The 22,381-nt window shown below is 46.1% G+C and overlaps 1 protein-coding gene across 2 annotated transcripts in view; it reads left to right on the forward strand.

Moving 5' to 3' along the window:
• The window catches only part of rspo2 (R-spondin 2), a 52,077-nt gene that overhangs the window by 10,062 nt on the left and 19,634 nt on the right, over positions 1-22,381 (forward strand). For both annotated transcript variants that reach the window (XM_030371398.1, XM_030371397.1), the window contains exons 3-5: positions 9,904-10,092; positions 19,627-19,770; positions 20,762-20,950. In XM_030371398.1, coding sequence (XP_030227258.1) covers positions 9,904-10,092; positions 19,627-19,770; positions 20,762-20,950 — 522 coding nt within the window. The remainder of the gene's footprint in view (positions 1-9,903; positions 10,093-19,626; positions 19,771-20,761; positions 20,951-22,381) is intronic.

The raw sequence follows: 22,381 nt of genomic DNA on the forward strand, positions 1-22,381 counted from the left end.
AAATACATCATTTTGACAATTTGTTCTTGCAGCTATCATATCAAGTTGGGAAGATATGTTTTTTTGTTGAGACTTTGACAGTTTGCTGGAGATTTTCGGTTAACCGATGCGTTCCTTACGTTCTTTTTTTCTTCTTCTTGGCCAATAGAAAAAAAGCGAGGAGCCATCCCATTTGGACTTGTTATTACACAGCTCTTCTGTGTCGGGGCTTTGTTAAAACAGCCACACATAGCGCTACCACCCGACGGGTTCCTTGTTTGTGGCGGTAAACACAGCCGCTGCCAGGTTCATCGTCATACATATCAGATGCGTAGCCATGCAGGATTGCGCAGGACTTTGGTTTTTCCCTGTTTTAATGAATATATATCTGCACACCACACCAGGGTGCTGGTGGTGGATGTGGTGGTGTGTACAAAAGCTACCTGTTGTTTATCATCACCAGGTATGCACCAGCCTGTTCGTTGTGGTGATGAGTTCAGTCTGGGGAGGACTCCACCACGTCACTGTAGATAGAACTGTGTCAACGGTCTAGAACTGTCTCAACAGGCTCATAGCCGACTTGTTCTTTGTGAATCGCTGCCTTCTCTTTAAAATGTAACACAGTAAAGATGCCTTGAGTACAGTGCCATTTTAGTTTTCATCTATTTTATTTGAACGATTGCTCCTAATCTTGAGCTGTTGTTGGTTAGCAATGAGAGACAGTCCGCAAAAACCCATTTCCCTTTCCACTGCCTGTCTTCTGTTGTTTTTGCGAACAGTTGTACTTTTGGTTAGTCGGAAAACGAGCAGATGTAACTGCAGGATCACAACTTTTGAATGTCAGAAGAAATCTAAATGAATGAAATTAAGCTCATGATCATTGCAGTACATTAGCTGTATGTCCAATTATCTGTTTCATGAAGTTATGTTTTCATTAGCAATATATTGCGCTTTTGGTTAAAATGTGTCAATCAAATCACCCTTAGTATTATAAGAAAATAGGTTGTTTAGACCCAAGGTACAAATGAGGGAATTCAATGTCAATGGAATATAGCCAAGGAAACACACACACACACACACACACACACACACACACACCCACACACACACACACACACACACACACACACACACACACACACACACACACACACACACACACACACACACACACACATACAGACACAAACACACACACACATACACAGAAACACACACACACACACACACACACACACACACACACACACACACACACACACACACACACACACACACACACACACACACACACACACACACACACACACACACACATAATATGTATTCCCGAGGCATGCCATGTCTATGTGGTTTAGATAATCAGACTTTTCAATGCGTTACAAATGTGTTCACTTTATGTTGTTATCTGTTTTGCCAGATCACCAAAGATGCACTTGGATTCCAGTATTAAGCAGGGCTTGAAGAGATAAGTGTATTGTAGCATACTGGCTTTGATGTAAAGGCTGTTCCTTCATGGCAGACAACATGTGTGAAAGTGAGAGCACGTCAGAGACATCTCTCCCCTGTGGAGTCCTCCACTTTTGACCCTGGTGGCCATCTCAGATCTCCTCGTGGGCCTCCAGGGGGTGTGAGCTTGTTAAATGCTTAATGAGCTACAGCAGCATGGCACGGAGCCTGTTCCCTTATTTATGGAGATGGAGGGGCTGCCTATGTATACGGCTGGAGCTTTTCTGCTGTGTGCGCCGCTTGTGTTGGTGCAGCGGGGTCTCTCTAGGTTAACGGCCAAATTCCTTCCTTCATTATTCACAAAGTCTTCATGGGAAAAGGTTTTTCTGGGGTCAATAATCTTTACGAATCGTGAAGAAGGTGTGGCCCTGAATCACACTCTTTTTTTTTTTTACGGGAGTGTGTGCATTGAAATCCAGGATGGGGTTGAGGCAGGGCGAGGAGGGGCTGGCGAGATAGGGATTGGCGCAGGCAGGGGTGGGGGTGGGGGGCCTGGGAGAGAGCCATGCTACCTGCGGGGAAAATGCAACTTCCTCCACCTCCCTCTCCTTTTTCCTATTCTTCTGCTTCCTCTTTTCTTTCTCCACCTCCACCTCCTTTTCCTCAACCACCACCTGTCCTCAATTATTCGTTCTCCACCTCCTCTTCCTTAATCACCACCTCCGCCCTCTTCCTCTTCCTTCTCCTCAACCACCACCTTCCCCCCTTTCTCTTCCTCCTCAACCACCAGCTTCCCCCCTCTTCCTCTTCCTCCTCAACCACCACCTTCCCCCCTTTCTCTTCCTCCTCAACCACCAGCTTCCCCCCTCTTCCTCTTCCTCCTCAACCACCACTCCCCCCCCCCTCTTCCTCATCCTCCTCAACCATCACCTTCAAACCTCTTCCTTTCCCTCCTCCTCAACTACCACCTCCCCGCCTCTTCCTCCCCCTCCTCTTCCTCTTCCACCGCCTCCTCCCCCTCTTCCTCCCCAGAAAGGAGGAACCTGTGGACATATTCCACAGCATGTGTGACTGAGTGAATTACTGGCCTTCCAGAGCGCGGAGCTACAGGTGTGAAAATGAGGTGTGAGGTTTATGTGTGATAAATTACCACCAGGTGGGCTAATTTGAGCAACTCCACCCTGGGTACATCCACCTTCTTCTCTCGCACCCACTCCAACTCACCCTCTCTCTCTCTCTCTCTCTCTCTCTCTCGCTCTCTCTCTCTCTCTCTCTCTCTCTCTCTCTCTCTCTCTCTCTCTCGCTCTCTCTCTCTCTCTCTCTCTCTCTCTCTCTCTCTCTCTCTCTCTCTCTCTCTCTCTCTCTCTCTCTCTCTCTTCTGAAGGAAAACACATTTCTCTCACAGCATGAGATAATCATGAGTGGTGGAAGGTATCAAAATATTCTAAATTCCATCTTAAAGTAAAACGTATGTTTCTTCTTTTTTTTTCTTCTTTCCATTTTTTGGTTGTAAATCTTTATGTTTTCGTCTGATATTGTATTGTTTTCAGCTTTGAGTTTACCGAAATAAATCTGGAACAAATAAAAGATCTACAAGGTTACATGGAATATTAATGCTATGACTTGTGAAACAACGTTTTCCTCAGCTTAAATCAAAGACAAATGCAGTTGTCCGAGTGATCAACCGTAATGAATAATGAACGAGTAAGGAATTTGGATAAAGAGTGTGAATTGATATGATTATTACACAATGTTGAACAGAAAATTCATGATTCAAGATAACGAACATAAGAAATCATTTCAGAAATAATTGAGCTGTTTAACCTCATTCATTTTCCTTTGAAATACATTTTATTAAATGGACATACATTTATTAAAAAGAAGGAAAAAGGGCAAAGGGCAAAAAAAAACATGAACCACCTTCCTGTCTTCTAGCGTTCCCCCAGCAAGTGATAAACTCCATCCTTAGGACTCCTATATTAACTTCAAAAGTCTATTCATTCCTTGCTATCACAAAGTCCACACCACCTGTAAGGAAGAGTATGAAAATTGAACTCTTTTGTGTACATTGTGTTCTGCCAATCTTGCTTTGTTGGAACTGGGATTTTGTTCAAAAAAATCCAGTTCAATTCCCAAATGAGTGATTCCTGAGTACGCATCACACCACAAAGTTGATTCAGCAGCAAATGCAATTTCAGCGAAAGTGAATGGTGCATGAAATCAGTTTGGAGTGAAATCGGTTCAGAAGATCCTGTAGCTGTTGTTGTCAACCACCGACTTAACAATAAACATTTAAGTGGACCAGAATCTGCAAAGAATTTGCAATGCTGCAAATTCAGTCTGTTACTTACAACAAGGTCAATTTCCCATTTCCTTCACCCGGGGATTCTTCTAGCCATGACCGTGAAGCCGCTCATCCTTGTTGTAGGAGGCGGTAAACTTTGGCGGCATATTGGACAGACCAGAGCAGACATACTGTGTGATGAATAATTTCCTAGAGGAATGATGTGGTTTCTGTGACATCAGCCTGCCCACATGTGGGATTTGACCCAGTACTCAGGACTACACAGTTAGAATCCATCATGAAGATCGAATGAGGATGTGTGCGAACACGCATTCCTCATTTTGAGACTGCCTTGGGATAAAGTATAGCAGAGGGCGCAAGGGCGATCCTGACACCATTTTGAAAGTTAATAAACTATATGCTGCTGTTATCCAACTGGAATTAAATGAATATTCAAAATAAAATACTTTTCCATTGGTACAGAAAGACCCTTCACATACATTTAAGAAAATATATATACCAGATGAATATATAATCATGTCGCTTGGCGTGTTCTGTGTGAATGGCATCTGCCTATTACACTCTGTCATGGTTCAGATCTCTGCACACTTTCTGTTTTGTCTCATGTGGTTGTTGATACACACTATCACAACTGGCCGAGGTAATACATCTGACAGTGAATGTGTTTGCTCAGACCGTGGCTGCACAATCAGTATCAGAAGCAGGAAGGGCCTAAATTATAAACATATGATTACAGAAAGATCTGTAAAGGTAAGCCGGAGTAGAGTCGGGTTGGAGGCAACTCCCACATATCGTTCTGCTAAATGAGAAGGCTAATTTGACTCAAACACGCCACCTTTTGCACTCGCATTTTTAAGCTAGGTGTGACTTCCTCACCCAAACCCAGGCCCCAGCTAAAAGGAAGAATGGCTAAAGAAGAATGGTTCAGATATACGATTTTTATGTTACAAGCTTTAATTCGCTGGAACAAAAAAGGGTGACCACCTACTGGGGGAACTAGAGAACCCAGGACGGATGGATGTGCTTTTTAGTTTTTTTCCCCCGCACAGAGTTTGTTTCTTGGCCTGTTCCAGCGGTGGTGCGTAAGCCTGGAGGGTTGAGTGGTTTGAGCTGGGATCCAGGGAGCTGGTGTCCCAAAGTTCGAACAGAGGCTAGGCTGCTGGTGGCTGCTGTTACACTGGCTCTGCTGAGACTTTGACTCCACTTCTCTGATGCAATCTCCACTTTCTTTGTTGGAAGGGGGGGGTATTAATATCTGTTTTATCAGACAGGATATAAGTGGGGGGGAAGCAGTGCTTTTCTTCCCCATAAAATCGGTCTCATGATTATTCGGTGCCGGCCACACCGAATAACCATGTCCTGCTGTGACTGTGTAATTTCATCGCATGCAGTTTCATTTGTTAAGCAGGTTTGTGTCGAAAGATGCCAATCTGTTATGTATTCAAGCTGAAAACTGTTTTATTTGTAAAATACTCCAGAGTACCAGTGTACTCAGGCTGACTGTAAGTGCTTCTTAAAACAATGGACAGTGGTGTTACTCACCATCCGTGGCCGGTGTTATTAGATTTACATACCAGGGCCCCTCCGAGAAATGGCGGAGATATGCTAGAATAGAGACGATTGTGTTCTTGGAATCATCCGGCCTCTGTCCCACCAATTCTCTGCCACACCATGATACCACCGCAAGCCTTTTTGGACAAATGGCTTGTTGCTACTCCGATTTCTCTGCCATCCGAGCAAATTAATAAAGACGTGTGGTTTCTTAACACAGAGCATCTTAGAAAAGGCGTTTTGTTAAAGGAGGATTAATCAAAGTGAGTGGAACTCTGATCAACTTGTGCTTTGTTTTATTGTGCAAACCAATCGGACCACATTACACAAATGTAATGTGAAAGACCAACCTGTTATTGTTATGGGCATTACAGGGCAAGGGACTGTGTAGAACCAATTAAAAACAATATTCATGAGTAAAAAAAACCTTTCGGAACCAAATTCATAACTGTGGAAACCCTTTGAGGTTGTTTGGTTGGTTTGACAATCAAGTGACAAAGGAGCAGCGTTTTTCAGCAGGTCCAGTTTTCCATGATCAGGAGTTGGGTAGGAACCCTACTTTGATAGGGTTTAATGGGAACAGTAGGTGAGTGTATCAGGAGTCCTGGTCGGCTGTGGGAGTAAGCGCTCCATAGATTCAGAATTTGGTAGCCGAAAAAGAAGCTTGTCACACTTGCTTTACAGCCATAAAAAACATACCTGAAACAGAGAGGCTTGCTGCTGGATCTCTTTGTGACCCTAATCGGGCCGTGTTCAATCCTCCACCTCCCACCATTGCCGCAGCCCGCCTGCTGAATGAACCTCACTCACGCCAAAAACCCTTCCCCTCCATGACTCATGAGCGTTCTGCATGAATGGAATGACCACGGCTTCACCTGACCACACCAAAAATGGACTCCATGTATCTTTTGGATAGTACAATTGTTATTTTGTGCAATATTTATATAGAAGTCTGGGAGTAATGAAGTCATTGGTGGACTGCAGGTACTGCAAAAATGATACCCAAAGATCTTGGATTTATGTGTGAGCAGGCGCTTAGACTGCAGCCGGGTTTTTGTTCAAAATAATAAAACTATCCTGTGCAACGTTAAGCAAAAACCTGTGCGGCTATCAAGTGGCTCGGTTATTTTAAATGATAGAGTGCTAAATGTAGGGCCCTGTGCTACAAAGCTTGCTGTACGAGTTTCTCGTCATGGTTCTCAACAAAAATTATTCAGAGAGAAAATATGCATGTATGCATTACCTCAAGATGTGGCACAGAGAGAACAACACTTACAAAGTAGGTTTACGTAATTTGTCCCATCATGTTTCCGAGGTATGTGCATACCATAAGCACCCTCAAAAGAGCAAAGCAGATTATTTGTTGGTTTGAGAAAGATGATATGCCTGTGTCTTTGTGGGATTCTTCGTGTGGTTCCTGTGCGGGAGTTGTGTGCATATGTGTCAGGCTTTCTTCTTCCCTCAAGAAATGTCACAGCCCATATCATTTAGGAAAAATAACCAACCGATTTTGCTTGTTTCTCCGGCTCCCACAGTAAGGGGTTGTCTCTAACTTTGTTTCTTCTGCAGGGATTTTCAAGTGGACCCTGCTCTTTGTAAACACAACACTTGAGCTGGGGATGGGCAGGGAGCGTCAGAAGTTAGGAATTGTAGAGATGATGGGTTGTTCTGTAATATATTCTGTGGATGAAACTGTATCCTTTGTTTGATCATAATTTGTAGGGAGTTTTCTCCATGAGATGCATAAACCAAAGGGGGATGTGATGAGGTAAATGGTGGATAAGTCAAAAATATTTTTTCACAGAAGGAACTTTAAAGAACATTCGATTTACATAACTTTACAATTAACCTCCAGATCTGCCTTGTTTGTCATGAACCATAGCTGTAAACAGTTAGAAGCTCCCCCGTGACACAATGTGATTCCACTTTCCCTGAGATGAAGAGTTATACAACAACAACAACAACAACAACAGATCGAATGCGAAGCCTAATCACAGCAACAATGACCTTCCTATTCCCATTGCCCTAGTTTATATTATCCAGGTAGATACAATGCCAGTCTAGAAATATGACAGATAATTCCTTGCTAAACACACTCAGTGCCCACTTTGACAGTGATTCAAATCAAATGTATTTCCATTATTGACAAGGCTGGGGAAGAATTCTGGCAGGAAAGAGATTGATGTCAGGGGAAGCTGAACCAAGTGCCTTAATGGGGTACCCACCGTAAGACGTGCTGCTTAAACAGAGCTTCTCCAGACGTTGATGTGGATTCCTTCTGAAAAACTCCCTCTCCTGTCCCTCACATACCTGTGGTTGAACTTGAGAAAATATACTCAGATATAAAGATACACACTCCAATCCTCGCCATGTGAACCGCACGGTGAGCACATGATGTGGATCAGGAGAAGAACCTGATTTCAGTTTTCCCTCCTAAACAGCACTTCCTTTTATTTTCACATCGTGGTCAAGGAGTAGTCAACTGATTCAACATAGGATGTTGAATCAGCTGTTTAAAGAGAAACCTTTATAGCCATTGGCCTCTGTCGCAGTGTTGATTAGGATTAGGAACTGGAGAGACCAATGATTGACAAAGTCAAACTGAGAGCGACAGGGATTTGTGGGCGAGAGATGACTGTAATTTCCCTCATTGACTGATAGGCCAGTGAGCCGTAGCATGTTTTGGTTTGATTTGTTTTTTCTACAATTGTAAAGATGCCCTCAGAAGCTCATGCCTGTGTTCTCTAAATTTGACTGACAATATTAGAGCCAATGTTTGTCAGTGAATGAAAGGATCCAACCCAAATACTAAAATGAAATAGAAAGCTTTCAAAATCCCCTAGATACAGAAACTTGACTGTAGAAGACTGTGGAAAAAAGTATAATAAGGATAGCATTGCAAAATTGTTCTTGGGAAGGTATTGTTTTGTTTTAAACTTTTTTTTTTTACAAAAGCAGCTGGGAATCGATAGGTTTTTAAGGATCTACTGAACCAGTTATTAAAATCTCTATTCCCTACATAAGGCAAACGATCAGCATTTAGGTTGGAGAGCATGGCAACATTGAAGCATTGAAAACAGGAAAGGAAACATGTGCACGCCTGTTTATGTCTTGCAATAATGCCCCTGAAGCAAAACCAGATGCAATCTCCCACCAGAGAATAAGGACATCCGATCCCTTGTGTTATTATAATAGGTTTATTAATGCTTGTCTGAATGGGAGCGAGATCAATGTTCGACTGAGCTGTGTTCTGGGAGAAGGCTAAGCCCATCCCGTTAGCCATGATCTATGAAGTGTGTGTTTGAGCCACAACCCCAAAGGACATCGAAGATACTGTGCTATAGCGCCTCATCCATCCCGGCCTCCTCCCACCGCCTTTGTGCAGTTTGGCAGGTACACCGTGCCCTCCTCCGTACACAAGACTCCCAACATTCAACCGGAATAGCAGAAGTCGGCCTTTGCCTTCTCTGCACGGATGTCCCCCGTTATTACGTGCCAATGCTCACACTGGGCCTACTTAGTGCTGTCTTTAAGTCTGAGCAAAGCTGTTGGGTGAAACGTTATACGTGCATCAGTAGCCAGTACGCTAGGCTATGCTTCGCTCGGTCTCCCACGGCGTGTCCGACTAGCCCTGTGGTGTTTTATTAAGCATGGTGGTGTGTCGCCTACGTTGTGCGTGTGTTATTTCAAACTTGGCTTGGAAGGATATTGACTCTCTCTCTCTCTCTCTCTCTCTCTCTCTCTCTCTCTCTCTCTCTCTCTCTCTCTCTCTCTCTCTCTCCCTCTCAACCTCATTTGAGAGGTATTACATTCGCCCAAGGACTTTTTCTTGTGAATGAGACCCTTAGCAGTTCACACTGAAAGTCACTATTTGGGGAGTGGACTGGCTTCTATTTATTAACTGGCTGCCTTGTATTCTGTTAGCAGCTTGAGCCACGGCCAGAGCCACTGCGGTGAGCAAGGCTTTCGTCGGCTGTCTCAACACAATCGGCGGGGAGACTGCTTCTGACCAGAATTAGTACTGTATTTGCATTCAGGACCAATTAGTGTCCATTCATTGAGAGCGTAACCAGTGGTTACACAAATGTATTTACGTATTTACTATGGATTAGGCTGCATGGTTACCGATGTGATCGTTCACATCAGTAGCCATCAGTGTAGAGTCCTTTTACTCCGGGTAGATTTGAGTTCATGAAATGGTCTTACCATTTATGGAAAGGTTGATCGGCAGGTCAGCCGGTCACAGCTCCAGAAGAACCCGGCTTATTACATTAACAGACGCCAGTGTGTGGTAGCCTCGAACACAAGGCTACTTCACAACTCCTGTTGAACAATGCTTTATTTGGATGTGCACCATGATACTTGCTATGTATTTATATGAAACACTGCTGACCCCTCTAACTTTCTTTGTTTAATCTCTCCCCCTGTGTGTGTGTGTGTGTGTGTGTGTGTGTGTGTGTGTGTGTGTGTGTGTGTGTGTGTGTGTGTGTGTGAGTGTGTGTGTGTGTGTGTGTGTGTGTGTGTGTGTGTGTGTGTGTGTGTGTGTGTGTGTGTGTGTGTGTGTGTGTGTGTGTGTGTGTGTGTGTGTGTGTGTGTGTGTGTGCGTGTGTGTCTTGCAGCTAGTAATGGAGCCTACCCAGTGTGTAAAGGCTGCTCGGTGTGCTCCCGGGACAACGGCTGCGTGAGCTGCCAGCCCAAGCTCTTCCTGTTCCTGCGGAGGGAGCGCATGAGGCAATACGGCGAGTGCCTCCACGACTGCCCGTCCGGGTACTACGGCATGCGCAGCCCTGAGATCAACATGTGCTCCAGTAAGTCGCCCCCATCGGCTTCCCCCCCAAACCCCCTGCCCTTCCTTCTGTGGAAACGACCTGTATGACTTTCTCTGAAACTCCCCCCCACCCCACCCCTCCCCCCTACACACACAAACCCCTCTAACCCCCTATACCCCACTCCTGCCTTCCCCCATCAGATGGACTTCAATCAAAGCCCCCACATGCTGCTTCTCTGGAAGAGATACACATGCTGCTTCTCTGGAAGAGATGCCCCCCCCCCCCCCCATCCCGATTTGCGACGGCTGATCCATCCACACAGGTGGACAGGGGCAGCGGGCCTTTTTCCTAGCATGAGCCTCATGAGAGTCTTTTAACACAGATTGTTCATCAGAGCAGCTATCTCTTCTGCTCTTCTTCGAAACATACAGCGCCAGAGCCAGAAACCGCATCGAGCAGTTTACTACGGTGTGAATGACTGTGTCGGTCATAAATCAACGGCAAGCACTGCATCGTTGCGGGATTTGGCTTTTCTCCCGTCATTGTAAAGAAGGCATTTTGCTTTTATATCACCATTCGACACACACACACGCATCCCTGCATGCACGCAAGCAAGCACACACACACGTTCCAAACCCATTCCAAATAAAGAATAACTGGAATTTAAAAGACAGGATCTGCTTGTTATGAAATAACATGAGTAACTCAATCAAAGTAAGCGGATGAAAAGACAGAAACAATCCACCATATTACCGTGGCACTCTTTCGACCATTGGCTTGTTATGCCGTGTGGTGGATATTTTGTCACCCGGATGCTCCTATTCAAGGTTTTGGTTTCATAACATGGACCGGACCATGCTTTCATTCACTCGCAGGGTTAGGGTTAGGGTAAAAAAATGCAATAGGAAAACTCTCACTAACTCTGAAATCCAATTAATGAAACGTCTCCCTCTCCTCTGAACGTATCATCCTCGATCGCATAACCTTATTGTAACTCTGAGTTTGGCCCCAGACCCACTGCCTTTATGGGTTTTCTCCGCAGCCCTGAGGTGTTGGCTGAGTGTTTCATGTGAAAACTGAGAGAAACATGGACTCGCTTTGGTTCCATGTGCCAAGCTTCTGACAGACATGCTGAAAGACACCCCCAAGAGGAGAATATCAGGACCTTTAGGTCCAGTAGTGCAGGAATGCCCCGAACCACAGCAGAAAGCCCCCGTCTTCTGGTTAACCAATCACGCCTGACCCGCATGCAAATAGCCCACCGTCGGCAGTCCAGTGTTGCAGATAGAGATTGCATGTTGAACACTTAGGAAAAACCAAATACGCAAAGTACAGGCTTCTAATGAATTATCTTGGCATCCAGCTCATGCCCGCCTGGCAACACTTACTCTTTGTGTCTGGTCACACATACATGTCGTTCACAATGCTCCCAGCTATCCAGACACAATCATAGGGCCCTGATGTCATTTTACACTACTTTTAGAAATCAGAAAAAATTGGAAGAGAAAGACATCTAGTTCTTTGGTATAGTCTTTTTCTTTATGTGAGGCCACCTTTCTGACCACCTTCTTTCTTACATTTTGATTTTAAATAATCCTGATGTGCACTGATGTAATCTAAAATCTTTTATCAGATCTTAGAGAAATGCCTAATTCAATGTGCTAAGCCATGACAGCTGTCACTCTCTAAATGCCTTTTTCAATATGACCTCGGTTCTCTGCCATCCATTTCATGTTCAACCCATGTTGCTTGCAGTCCATTTCATCTTTAATCAAAGTTCCCCGTATTCCATTCCCTATCCATCCATTGAGAATAGGCAAATATTCTGTTGGGCTAGATTTTGATGGTCAGTGAAGGGTCGTTCACAGAAAACTTTAGCAATAAAACAAAAGGTGCACTGAACTTCCTTTCTTGTTGAAGTGAAGAGAAAAAATAAGAGCTGCACCTTTTTACTGTTTAAAAGCAACCATATAACATCGAAACATACACCTACCATGGCATTGGGCGCTTTATTTCTGGATTCTAATAGTTTTATCTCTCAAAAATACGATCAGCAAATCAAAAGCATCTCTCAAAAGGCTTGGTTCCCATTGATAACAATAACAAAATAGCCACCCCCAAGCTGTTTGAGAGCATAAGGTGTGGTTGGGGCCCAAGGAGGGGTTTACAAATGGTTACCACGACCTCAATAGACCTACCAGAAGGATGGCTGGTTGGCTATGCTTCATTTCCTAAAGAAGCCTGGAACAAAGCACTGAAGTGTCTCCTATAGTGGACATTGAAATCCAGGATATGATATCAGCCAAGAGGCAGCTGCATATTATTACACCAAAAGTTGGTCTGTGTGATCTTATCTCGTCCAAGAATGTTTTATGAACTGCCGGAGTAAAGTAAAACAGGCTCAAGAGCCAAGTGCGATACTTACACACATTCCACCACTGTGCCTTCAGAATACCAGGAGAACTTGGCCTCCCCTTTAGAGAAAATCCAACCTGTGTTACAGAGCTGGGACAAAACTCTTTTTTTATATAGCCCAAATTTGTTCTGGTGTGGTGCATGTGAAGAACAATGACCACCCACATCTGTTACAATTGTACGATTGGCTGTGTGAAAAGCATGCATTCAGGCCCCAGTTCAGGTCACAAAGCATCATGTATCGAAGGCCTGTGGACGGCTACACTCGAATGGCTGAGATCTGGTGCAGAGCAAGATGTTAAGTGCCCTCTTACAGATGAGGCAGTTGGCCTCCATGCTATCCTCGTTCCCTTGCATCATTTCTGAACTCTGGTGGTTCACCAGTCAGGGGCTAGTTTCAGCAGTTTATGGGTGGTTTGACAGAATCCGTAAGCCAGGATTTACACATAGACCTATCCATTGCATTGGTACCTATTAGCTTGCTAGATCAGGGCATCATTATTTATGCATTGTGGCCGTCAGCCACAATGCATTAAGTCTCTTTATAAACACTATAAAAAAACATTTTCGGTTTAATGCAGGGCAATCTTTCTGCATTGGATGCAGTTGTTGTAACACATAATTCTGTCACTACCCCTTAAGTCCATTATAAGCCAAAAGCTCTGTCTTAAATGTGAAAATATGATGATGACAGCAGAACACTTTAATACTCTTCCTGGGAGGTTGAAATGGGAGTCTAGCTGGAAGAACGTTTCCCACCCCTTGTTCTGCGAACAAGGGAACACCACCGCCCATGACATATAAATACATAGTAACAGCGGCGGAGCAACATGTCTGTAAGTGTTCCACACCGGCTTTGTTTTACACAGCCTTCTCCAGCTTGTTTGAGAGCACACAGAATTCCCACTGGTGCCTCTTGCCAACCAGCATGGAAAAGCAAGTCGATCATGACCTGAGGTTGCCAGTACCCTACAACTATGGTTCAAACATCACAGCTCACCCAGTACCAGCTAATGTGCCACTACTCTTGTGGAGGGTGATTTCATATAATGCATAATTGTGATTTCGATTTTATAGTCTCTGTGTACATAAATACTATTGTTGTGTTTGGGTTTTGTCACATCCAATTAAGTGTGGAAGTGTCCTCTTGATTGAATACACCTTGTCCAACATCCTTCATATTTAAAGTGCATCATGGGAATCTGTTGAGTTGGACATGGACACAAGCCACACATTAAGAGCTGCAGCCAAATGGCGTACCAGGGCTCTGTAGAGGAACTACACTGTAATACCATGGGCTTAGTTGGCAGTCCTGGCATTAATCTCCCTCTCAACCTTCCTCTCTCCCTCCCCACTCTCTCTTCCTAACTCCGGGCTTGTGGGTATTTCCATTGCACATTCTAACCAACAAAAAAAGACCAGTTGCTTTTGGCCTTTGAGCTGTACCCAGGGACATTTAATCATCACAGCTTTACTAACCACACTCATATATTTGCCAGACAATACAATAGACACACCAAACTAGCTCCCAGGCATCGCTACCAGACACTGAATAAGATTTTTTTTTTTTTTCCTTTAAAACAGTGGGTAATTGTGCAGACCTCAGTGTGAGTGGATAGTCTGCGTTCAACCAATGTGTGTGTTGGACTTTGAACGTTTATGCGTTTGTAAATGTGTGATAATGTGCGGATATGTGTATTGGACTGTGTGTGTGTGTTGGGCTGTGTACATGTGAGTGAGTGTGTGTGTGTATGTTTGTGGTTGTATGTGTGTTAAACTGTGTGTGAGTGTGTGTGCGTGTGTGCGTGTGTGAGTGTGTGCGTGTGTGCGTGTGTGTGTGTGTGTGTGTGTGTGTGTGTGTGTGTGTGTGTGTGTGTGTGTGTGTGTGTGTGCGCTCCACTGGCTCTGTGCATACAGGAGCAGGTTACGGGCATCCAGTCGCTTGTGTTCCTTGGACTCAATAGGCTGTGAGGACCGTTGACACACCTGTCATCTTGGATCTTGCTCTGGAAGATGCTGATTGACGTGAACATCCCTGCCCACCCCCCCCCCCCCCCCCCCCCCCCCCCCCCCTCCCCTGCCTGTCCTGGGTTCTCGCCAGCCAGCGTGGAGAAGTGCCCACATGGAAAGAAAGCACAGCACGGGGAGCGACTGGAAGGAACATGGCAGCTCTCAACCTTTGCCATGAGAGCTTCTTGCCATTCTCCACCCCCCCCCTTCCTCCCCACGTCACAGCTGGGTGGCACTGAGCAGAAGACAGGGTTTCCATGTCAGCCATTGACCCGGGGTCAGGAGAATGGGTCAGCGCTGTTTGACTCCGCTGCCTTTTTTTTTCTTTCTGGTGCGTCGCAGCTCGGGGAGATGGAAAAGCCAGGGTTCCTTTTCCTCTCTCACCCTGCCAGGGCTTCTCTCTTCTTTCAGCACGGACACTCACTGCTGCTCCACATCAGCTCTGCTTAGTGTTCCAGAGGACATTGCAGCATTTGACATGCGTGCCGTTTCAGCGCTGATATCGTTGCAGATCCTGTCCGCAGTGATGGCGATAATCATCTATTTTCAGAGAAATGATCTCGCATTCTTCCTCATGCATGAATTCTATGTAAATAGATTATAAAGAGATGATTACACGGGGGTCCTGGCAGGCTGCTGAATAAGAAGTGTTTCGAGTTTGGCCAGGGGAAAAGCCTTCTGGAGTGTCCCCCACCATAAAATTGGTGGGTTAGGCTACAGCCAAGTGAGCTCAAGGAGATGACGAGTGACACACTTGAGACAATCATCTCTGAGCTCCAAATGCACCAGCCATGAGAAACCTCTGATTCAAACGTTGAGGTAAAAAACAATCAATAGGTTCAATATCTCCGTGGGTGATACGGGCAGAGTGCTGCATACAGAGGCCTCTCGCAGCGCTGGACCCAGGTTGTTTACTCTGTGAGGCCAGAGCGTTTCTCTCGAATATGAATTTCTCTCTTCATCATATTACTTGAGCGCAGAGCCGGACGGGCGGATAATGGCGGTAATGCGTTTAAGTCCCAGGAACACAGGGCCTTGGGTTGGATCTGATGACCTCATTATCGCTCATTAGTCTCCCAGAGGCACCTTATGCAGCCTTTAGAGGTGGTCCAGAGGTTAATCCCAGGCAAGATGTGAACTCGCTCCCCTTTTGCCTCTTCCTGTCCACTTGAGGTTGCTTCATAAGGCCGCAGAGGTGGAGACGGTATCATGGAGGAGCCTTTGGGGTCGGCCGCCTATGTGGCTGGATGAGCTTTCGGAGGGGAACTTCCACCAGTTGTAGGTTTCACAGATCTGTTCACAGTTCCATCTGTCACGTTGCCTCCCAACGCCCAGCCACCCCATCCAAGATAATCCGTTGCTACTGCTGTATCTCTGCACTGGTGATCAGTCCAGACCCTTGTCTTCTCTTTTGATGACTTCTGACCCAGGAATCTTGCCTCCCCAAAGCATCCTTGTTACTCCAACCAACCCCATCCCCTCACCGGAGCCAGACCAATAACGAGCACACACCCGTTGTGCAGCCCCACTCCTCTGTCATCTTGTGTTCATAGTATGAATCAAATGGTAGTGTTCACAGTCTTCATCACGACGGGATAGGTAATATTTATTGACAGGACCTGGAAATTGCACAACAAACCAATGGCTAAGAGTACTGCCAGATGTTCTCATTCTGCGGCTCCTTCCTCCCCCGTTTCTCTTTGAGTTCGGGGACTAAATGTTGCGGAGGTGGTGACAGGCGTGAGAAGTGTGAAGGGTAAAAGGCTGCCTGTGCATTCGAATTAGTGCTGTGATTTATTGGCCCCTGCTCCCTGCATCGGGGCTTGACGTGTATCAAAAGCGATCCCGGATCCAGTGATCTGGTTTCCCAGAGGAACAAAGGAGAAAGCGAAGAAGAGGCGGGAGTGGCGGGACGTCCGGGCGACGGAGCAGACCCTGTCGTTGTGTGGGCTCCCCTCCCCCGTCTTGTTGCGTCGGGTGCATTCCACGCCAAAAATCCTCATGGCGCTGTGTGATACTACAAGCAGATCCTTGTTTATCAGAAAACAAGATAAGCACGGGGGATATGTTGGAGCCAAGCCGTGACGGTGTGTGTAAATATGAATGTGCTTCGCCTCTTGTGTGGATGAACATGGTATACATTTCTTATTAGTATTATTATTGCTATTTAGCGGAATTCAAAACCTGCCTTGTTGTTTAAGCGCTAATATTTCTTGGCAAACACTGTATTTTAATCAGCATCATCTCACTGGCAGGCTCCCCAGTACAACAATATGATATACATACTTGGAATCAGTCAGGCTTAAACTTTTAACATAGTGTTGCTATGCCAAAACTACTTCTTTATGTTGTTGTGCATTGCTTTGGCTTCTGCATACGGTAAACACAGAATGCTGTGCTACAAATGGGACCAGCTCTAGGTGTGGGTTTGTGTGTTAATGAGCCTGTGGGTCCTGGCTTGTGTGTGTACATGCTTGTGTATGTGTGTGTGTGTGTGTGTGTGTGTGTGTGTGTGTGTGTGTGTGTGTGTGTGTGTGTGTGTGTGTGTGTGTGTGTGTGTGTCTATGTGTGAGTGTGAGTGTGTGTGTGTGTGTGTGTGTCCATGTGTTTGCATGTGTGTGCATGCGCGTGCACGCCAAAACGTTTGTTTAGACTGGTTGGAGCGAGCGTGAGACCAGAGTGGGCTGAGGCCATATTTTAGGGTTAAAAGTAAGGCGGGGACGGGACCCCATCGTTTATGTGGAATGTCAAAGAGAAGGAGGAGGAGGAGGAGGAGGTGGAGGCCCGACGGTTAGCTCTGGGATGGTGTAATTAAGGGGCGTGATGGTGATAACATTGCCTTCCCAGGGCTCTTCAAGGGTCACAGAAAGCAGGCTCAGCCCTGGGACCCGGGAAAGAACCAGCAACCCCACAGTAGCCACAGAGACACCTCCAGGCCATACGTTAGTGATGCTGCTGTGATTGTCGACGCTGTTGTCGGTTTTCACCCTGCGAGAAGAAGCAGACACCCCTCCCTCCCAACACTATCGGCTATCCCCACCACACCAGACCTGTGCCCTACCTGGCGTCATGCTCACAACCTTCCTCATATGCAAGGCGACGGTGGTAAACCGAAGGTGACACCTCACTGCTGTCCGACACTGGGAGCCTATCGGAGGGCCTCCTTCCGGGGAGCGTCATCATAAATTAGTCAGCCCCCGGGAGGCTTCTTTTTAATCATGTGGGCCAGCACGCGGCCTCAGCGGTGTGGGTTCTTATAATTTGGCCCCGGCTGACGTGCTATTTGCAGAGAGAGCGGCTTGGTGACACATCCGGCCGGCCCTCCTGTCCCTCCCGCGATACGCCGCCGGTCGTGCGGTGTGGCAGGGCGTGTCGTGGGAGAGAAGGGGAGGGGGGAGGTGGAGAGGTGGAGGGGTGGGCTGGAGGTGAGGGGATGGGGGTCGTTGGGGAGGGAAGAAGTGGAGGGTAGGAGAGAGGTGGTGGAGGGGAGAGGAGAGGGGCTTAATGTCAGCGGGGAGGGGAGGAGGGGGGGGGGGGAGGCATTCTGGGCTCCCACAATCAATCACCCTCTCTTAACTTGTGTGTGCGCACACACACACACACACACACACACACACACACACACACACACACACACACACATTCACACTCATGTATACACTCACATGGAAGTGAGCAAAACCACACACATGCAAACATATTTATGGCTGACAGCCACACTGAATTACTATGGGATGCCCTGCTCCCAGAAGCTGATAAGATGCTGTGGGAAGGAGGCTGTGTAAATCCAGGCTTGTGGCTCCAGTCAAACCACCCATAAACTACTGTATATATGGTTCCTTCTAAACTCTCTACTAATGTTACACAAATAGAATGCCATTCAAATTCTGTACCATTACAGCAGTAATTGTTTGTTGTAACACTTTGAGTAATCACAACCATCAACGTCTCGAAACACACACAGGCATTGGAGCTGTAGCCGTATCCCCAGTAGACTCCATGGAAGTTAAAGCTGAGGATAACAAGCCGTTATATCTGAAGACCTGAAATACCGTTACTTCAATGGGCATGTGTTCAACCTCAGCCGCTCAATCAACTAAGTCCTTTCTGTATTATAATTGTCCATGCTTTATTATTATTTTATTAAAATGCTGACTTTTTAGTACAACTTTCAAGTAGCTACTCCGGGACCAACCTATTTAATAATGGTTGATTCGGTTCCCAATAGAGAGAGAAAGCGAGAGTGTGAGAGAGAAAGAGTGATAAAAGAAGGGAGGGAGAGATTGTGTGAGAAAGAGAGGAAGATATAGTGAGTGTATATGTGTGAGAGGGAGAGAGTTTGAGTGGGAGAAAGAGAGAGAGAGAGAGAGAGAGAGAGGGAAAGATATTCTGTGTGAGAGAGAGAGCGAGTGTTTGAGAGAGAGTGTGTGAGAAAGAGATAGTGTGAGTGAGAGTCAGAAAGAGACAGACAGACCGACAGAGAGAGAGTGTGAGCGAGTTTGAGTGTGAGTGAGTGAGAGAGAGAGAGAGAGAGAGAGAGAGAGAGAGAGAGAGAGAGAGAGAGAGAGAGAACAGTGTCTAAGGAGCACTAACAGACACCAGGTCACCAGGGGGAGGGGGGGAGTCTCCCAGTTGGAGAACATCATACTCTGAGAACGAGAGAACCCCCGGCGTTCCCGGAGCAGACTTTTCCTTGGAAGTGAACGCCGGCGGCAACGGCTTGGTCTGAACGAGGTCAGCATGAGGTAGTGCTTCCCCAGCCTCGTGCCTGGTGCACCTTCACGCTGTTCCCCTTCCGCTGCCCGCCAACACTTAGAGGAAGCACGGTCAGACGGAGGACCAAACACCTCCGGGGCAACATGTTTGCAGAAACACAACACAGCTTCACAGAAGGGATGATTCGCAGGGCATCAACAGCTTTCCGAAACCTTCTTTCTTCTCTTCTTTCCTTATTTTTTCCCCACCGTGTTTCAGGGAAAGAAACAGACGGTATAATCCTTTCAAGAACCCCTTCTATCCCCCAAAACCCCTCTGCATCCCCCCCCTCGATCAACTCCAGATGAGTGCTGTGTACTGATTCGCTCTCCCTCCTCTCTCCCCTCTCTCCCCCCTCCTCCCGAACCCCCCCCCCCCCAACTCTTTCCCCAGGGTGCAGGATCGAGAACTGCGAGTCCTGTTTCAGCAAAGACTTCTGCACCAAGTGCAAGTCAGGGTTCTACCTACACAAAGGGCACTGCTTTGACAAGTGCCCGGAGGGCTTCGCCCCCATAGAGGAGACCATGGAGTGTGGAGGTAGGTGGAACCGTCTGAATGGAGGAGTGTACACACCGCCAGCACAAAACATGTGTATGTATAGAGACGGACAGAGAAAGAGAGAGAGAGAGAGACAGACAGACAGACAGACAGACAGACAGACAGACAGACAGACATGGAGAAAGAGTGAGGGAGAAAAAGAGAGAGAAAGGAGAGTGAGAGAGAGAGAGAGAGAGAGAGAGAGAGACAGACAGACAGACAGACAGAGAGAAATGGAGAAAGAGCGAGGGAGAAAAAGAGAGAGAAAGGAGAGAGAGAGAGAGAAAGGAGAGAGAGAGAAATAAAGAAAGAAAGAGAAAGATAGTGAGAGAGAAAGAGAAAGACAGACAGACGTAAAGAGTGAGATAAAGAGATAGAGACAGCATATATAGTAATATAGATGAAATCTGTGTTGTTGAGCTCCTTGGCATACACTCAGGGTTAAACCTGTGGAGAATGACTAGAAGGACTTCCTTGTTTGTGTCCCAATAACAGAATGGACCACACAACATGTTGTTTAAGCGCCCCTGTGGTAAAGTTCCTTGGCCTCTGTAGTAAAGTTTGACCCACAGTTCTCTCTAAACCTACCACCCCCCCAGTACACAACACAACGCTCACTTTGCTGGGGTTTCAAGGCACCGGCTTCTTTCCTGTCTCTCTTTCTATCTCTTCACTGTCCCTATCTACCTCTGTCTCTCTGTTGTCTTCTCTGTCTGTCACTATCTCACTCATTATGTCTGGCCCTCTCTTTCTCTCTCATTCCCTCACCAAATCTCTCTCTCTTTGTTTCTCTCGCTCTCTCTCACTCTCACTCTTTCTATGTATATATATATATATTGATAAATTATTTCTGTCTCTCTCTCATTCTCTATAATATTCTCTTTCATTCTCTCTCTCTCTCTCTCTCTCTCTCTCTCTCTCTCTCTCTCTCTCTCTCTCTCTCTCTCTCTCTCTCTCTCTCTCTCTGTCTTTCAATGTGTGTCTCTCTCAGAGGGTTGTGAGGTGGGCCAGTGGAGTGAGTGGGGATCCTGCAGAAGGGGAAACAAAACGTGTGGCTTTAAGTGGGGTCTGGAGACCCGGACGCGGCATATCGTGAAGAAGCCGCCCAAGGACACGATACCCTGTCCCACCATCGCCGAGTCCAGGAGGTGCAAAATGGCCCCCAGGCACTGCAGTAGAGGTACGCAATAAGAGTTTTGACAATCATCTAACCCCCCCCCCCCCCCCCCCCCCCCCCCCGACACACAAACACACATACACAGATACACACACATAAACAAACTCACAGACAAACCCCCAGTCCAACACACACACACACAGACACACACAATCACAGACAAACCGCCAGCCACATCAAAAAGACAAACAGACACAGGAACATACTCATACACACACACACAAAGACACATACACACAGACACACAGCCACACAGATGCACACACGCACACCCACACACACACTCACATGCACACAGAGACGCCCCTCCCCATTTCACACACACATGCACACACATACACACACAGATATATCCTTAATGCAGCCAAACGGTCGCTCTTTAAAGGTTATGGTGCTCTAGTGGATAGTGCTGAAGAAACCAGCCTACTTATCTCTTGGGAGTAATGAAGTCTGTCAGGGAACCACCTGTCTTGTGTAATCACACATGCACTTCCCCCCATCCCTGTCACAGACTCCCACACACACAGAAAGAAAAACAGAAATGATGGAAACAACAAAAAAGATAACACCCAAGTGTCCCAGAAACCTTTTCAAGCATCTTTTTTTTTTAAGTGTAGGTTAGAGGTGCACTCAGTTTTTATATATGCATCAAATATCAGTATGTTTCCATGGCGGGCCAATTCAAGCCAGCTTTTTTTTAGGGTGAATTTTTCTCCCTCCTCTCATCTCTTCTCCCTCCTCAGTGGAATTCTTCAAAGTAGGGACTGCAGGTTTCCTCAATGGCAGTCTCTGTTTCCTCTCGTCAATTTGAAAGTTATTTGCGGTGCACACAGCATGTATGTCAGCCATTAAATGAGAAGTCAAATCTGGAAATATTTTTTGTGTAAATACAGCTAAGGAAATATTTTTTTTCATAAGGTAATACGTTTTTTTTTTTCCAGCTCATCCAAACACGTCTCGATTCACACTCCAGTGCTCCTTAACGTGAAATGTTTTTTCCCTTAATAATGCTTTTACGTCTCTCATAAACTGTGGATTAGGACTGACCTACTGTTTAAATATATATTTTTTTCAATTTAGAAAGCAGTTATTCCAGCTCTGAGACAAAAAAACAAAACAATTCTGCCTTGCTTAAGAGGAAAGAATATTACAGTCACATTTTGGTGTCAAATCTAAGTGTCACTTTAGTGGAGCGGTAAGAGTAAATAGCTTGAAGTAAACCACGATGGCTTCTCGTGTTTCAGCCATAACAAGAGACGCAGGGCTTTCTGGGCTGGAAACTGCTATTCTACAGCACATTTATATCCCTGAACCCTGTCCTGTTTTGGAGGAAAATTCTCCCCCACCTAGACCTGCGGTCCCATTGGACGCCCACCTCTTCCTTTGCCTTGGCCTGACCCCTTTATATACATTCAATAACCTCGTATTTTTCTG

This window comes from Gadus morhua, chromosome 11, assembly GCF_902167405.1.
Source record: "Gadus morhua chromosome 11, gadMor3.0, whole genome shotgun sequence".
Lineage (NCBI taxonomy): Eukaryota > Metazoa > Chordata > Actinopteri > Gadiformes > Gadidae > Gadus > Gadus morhua.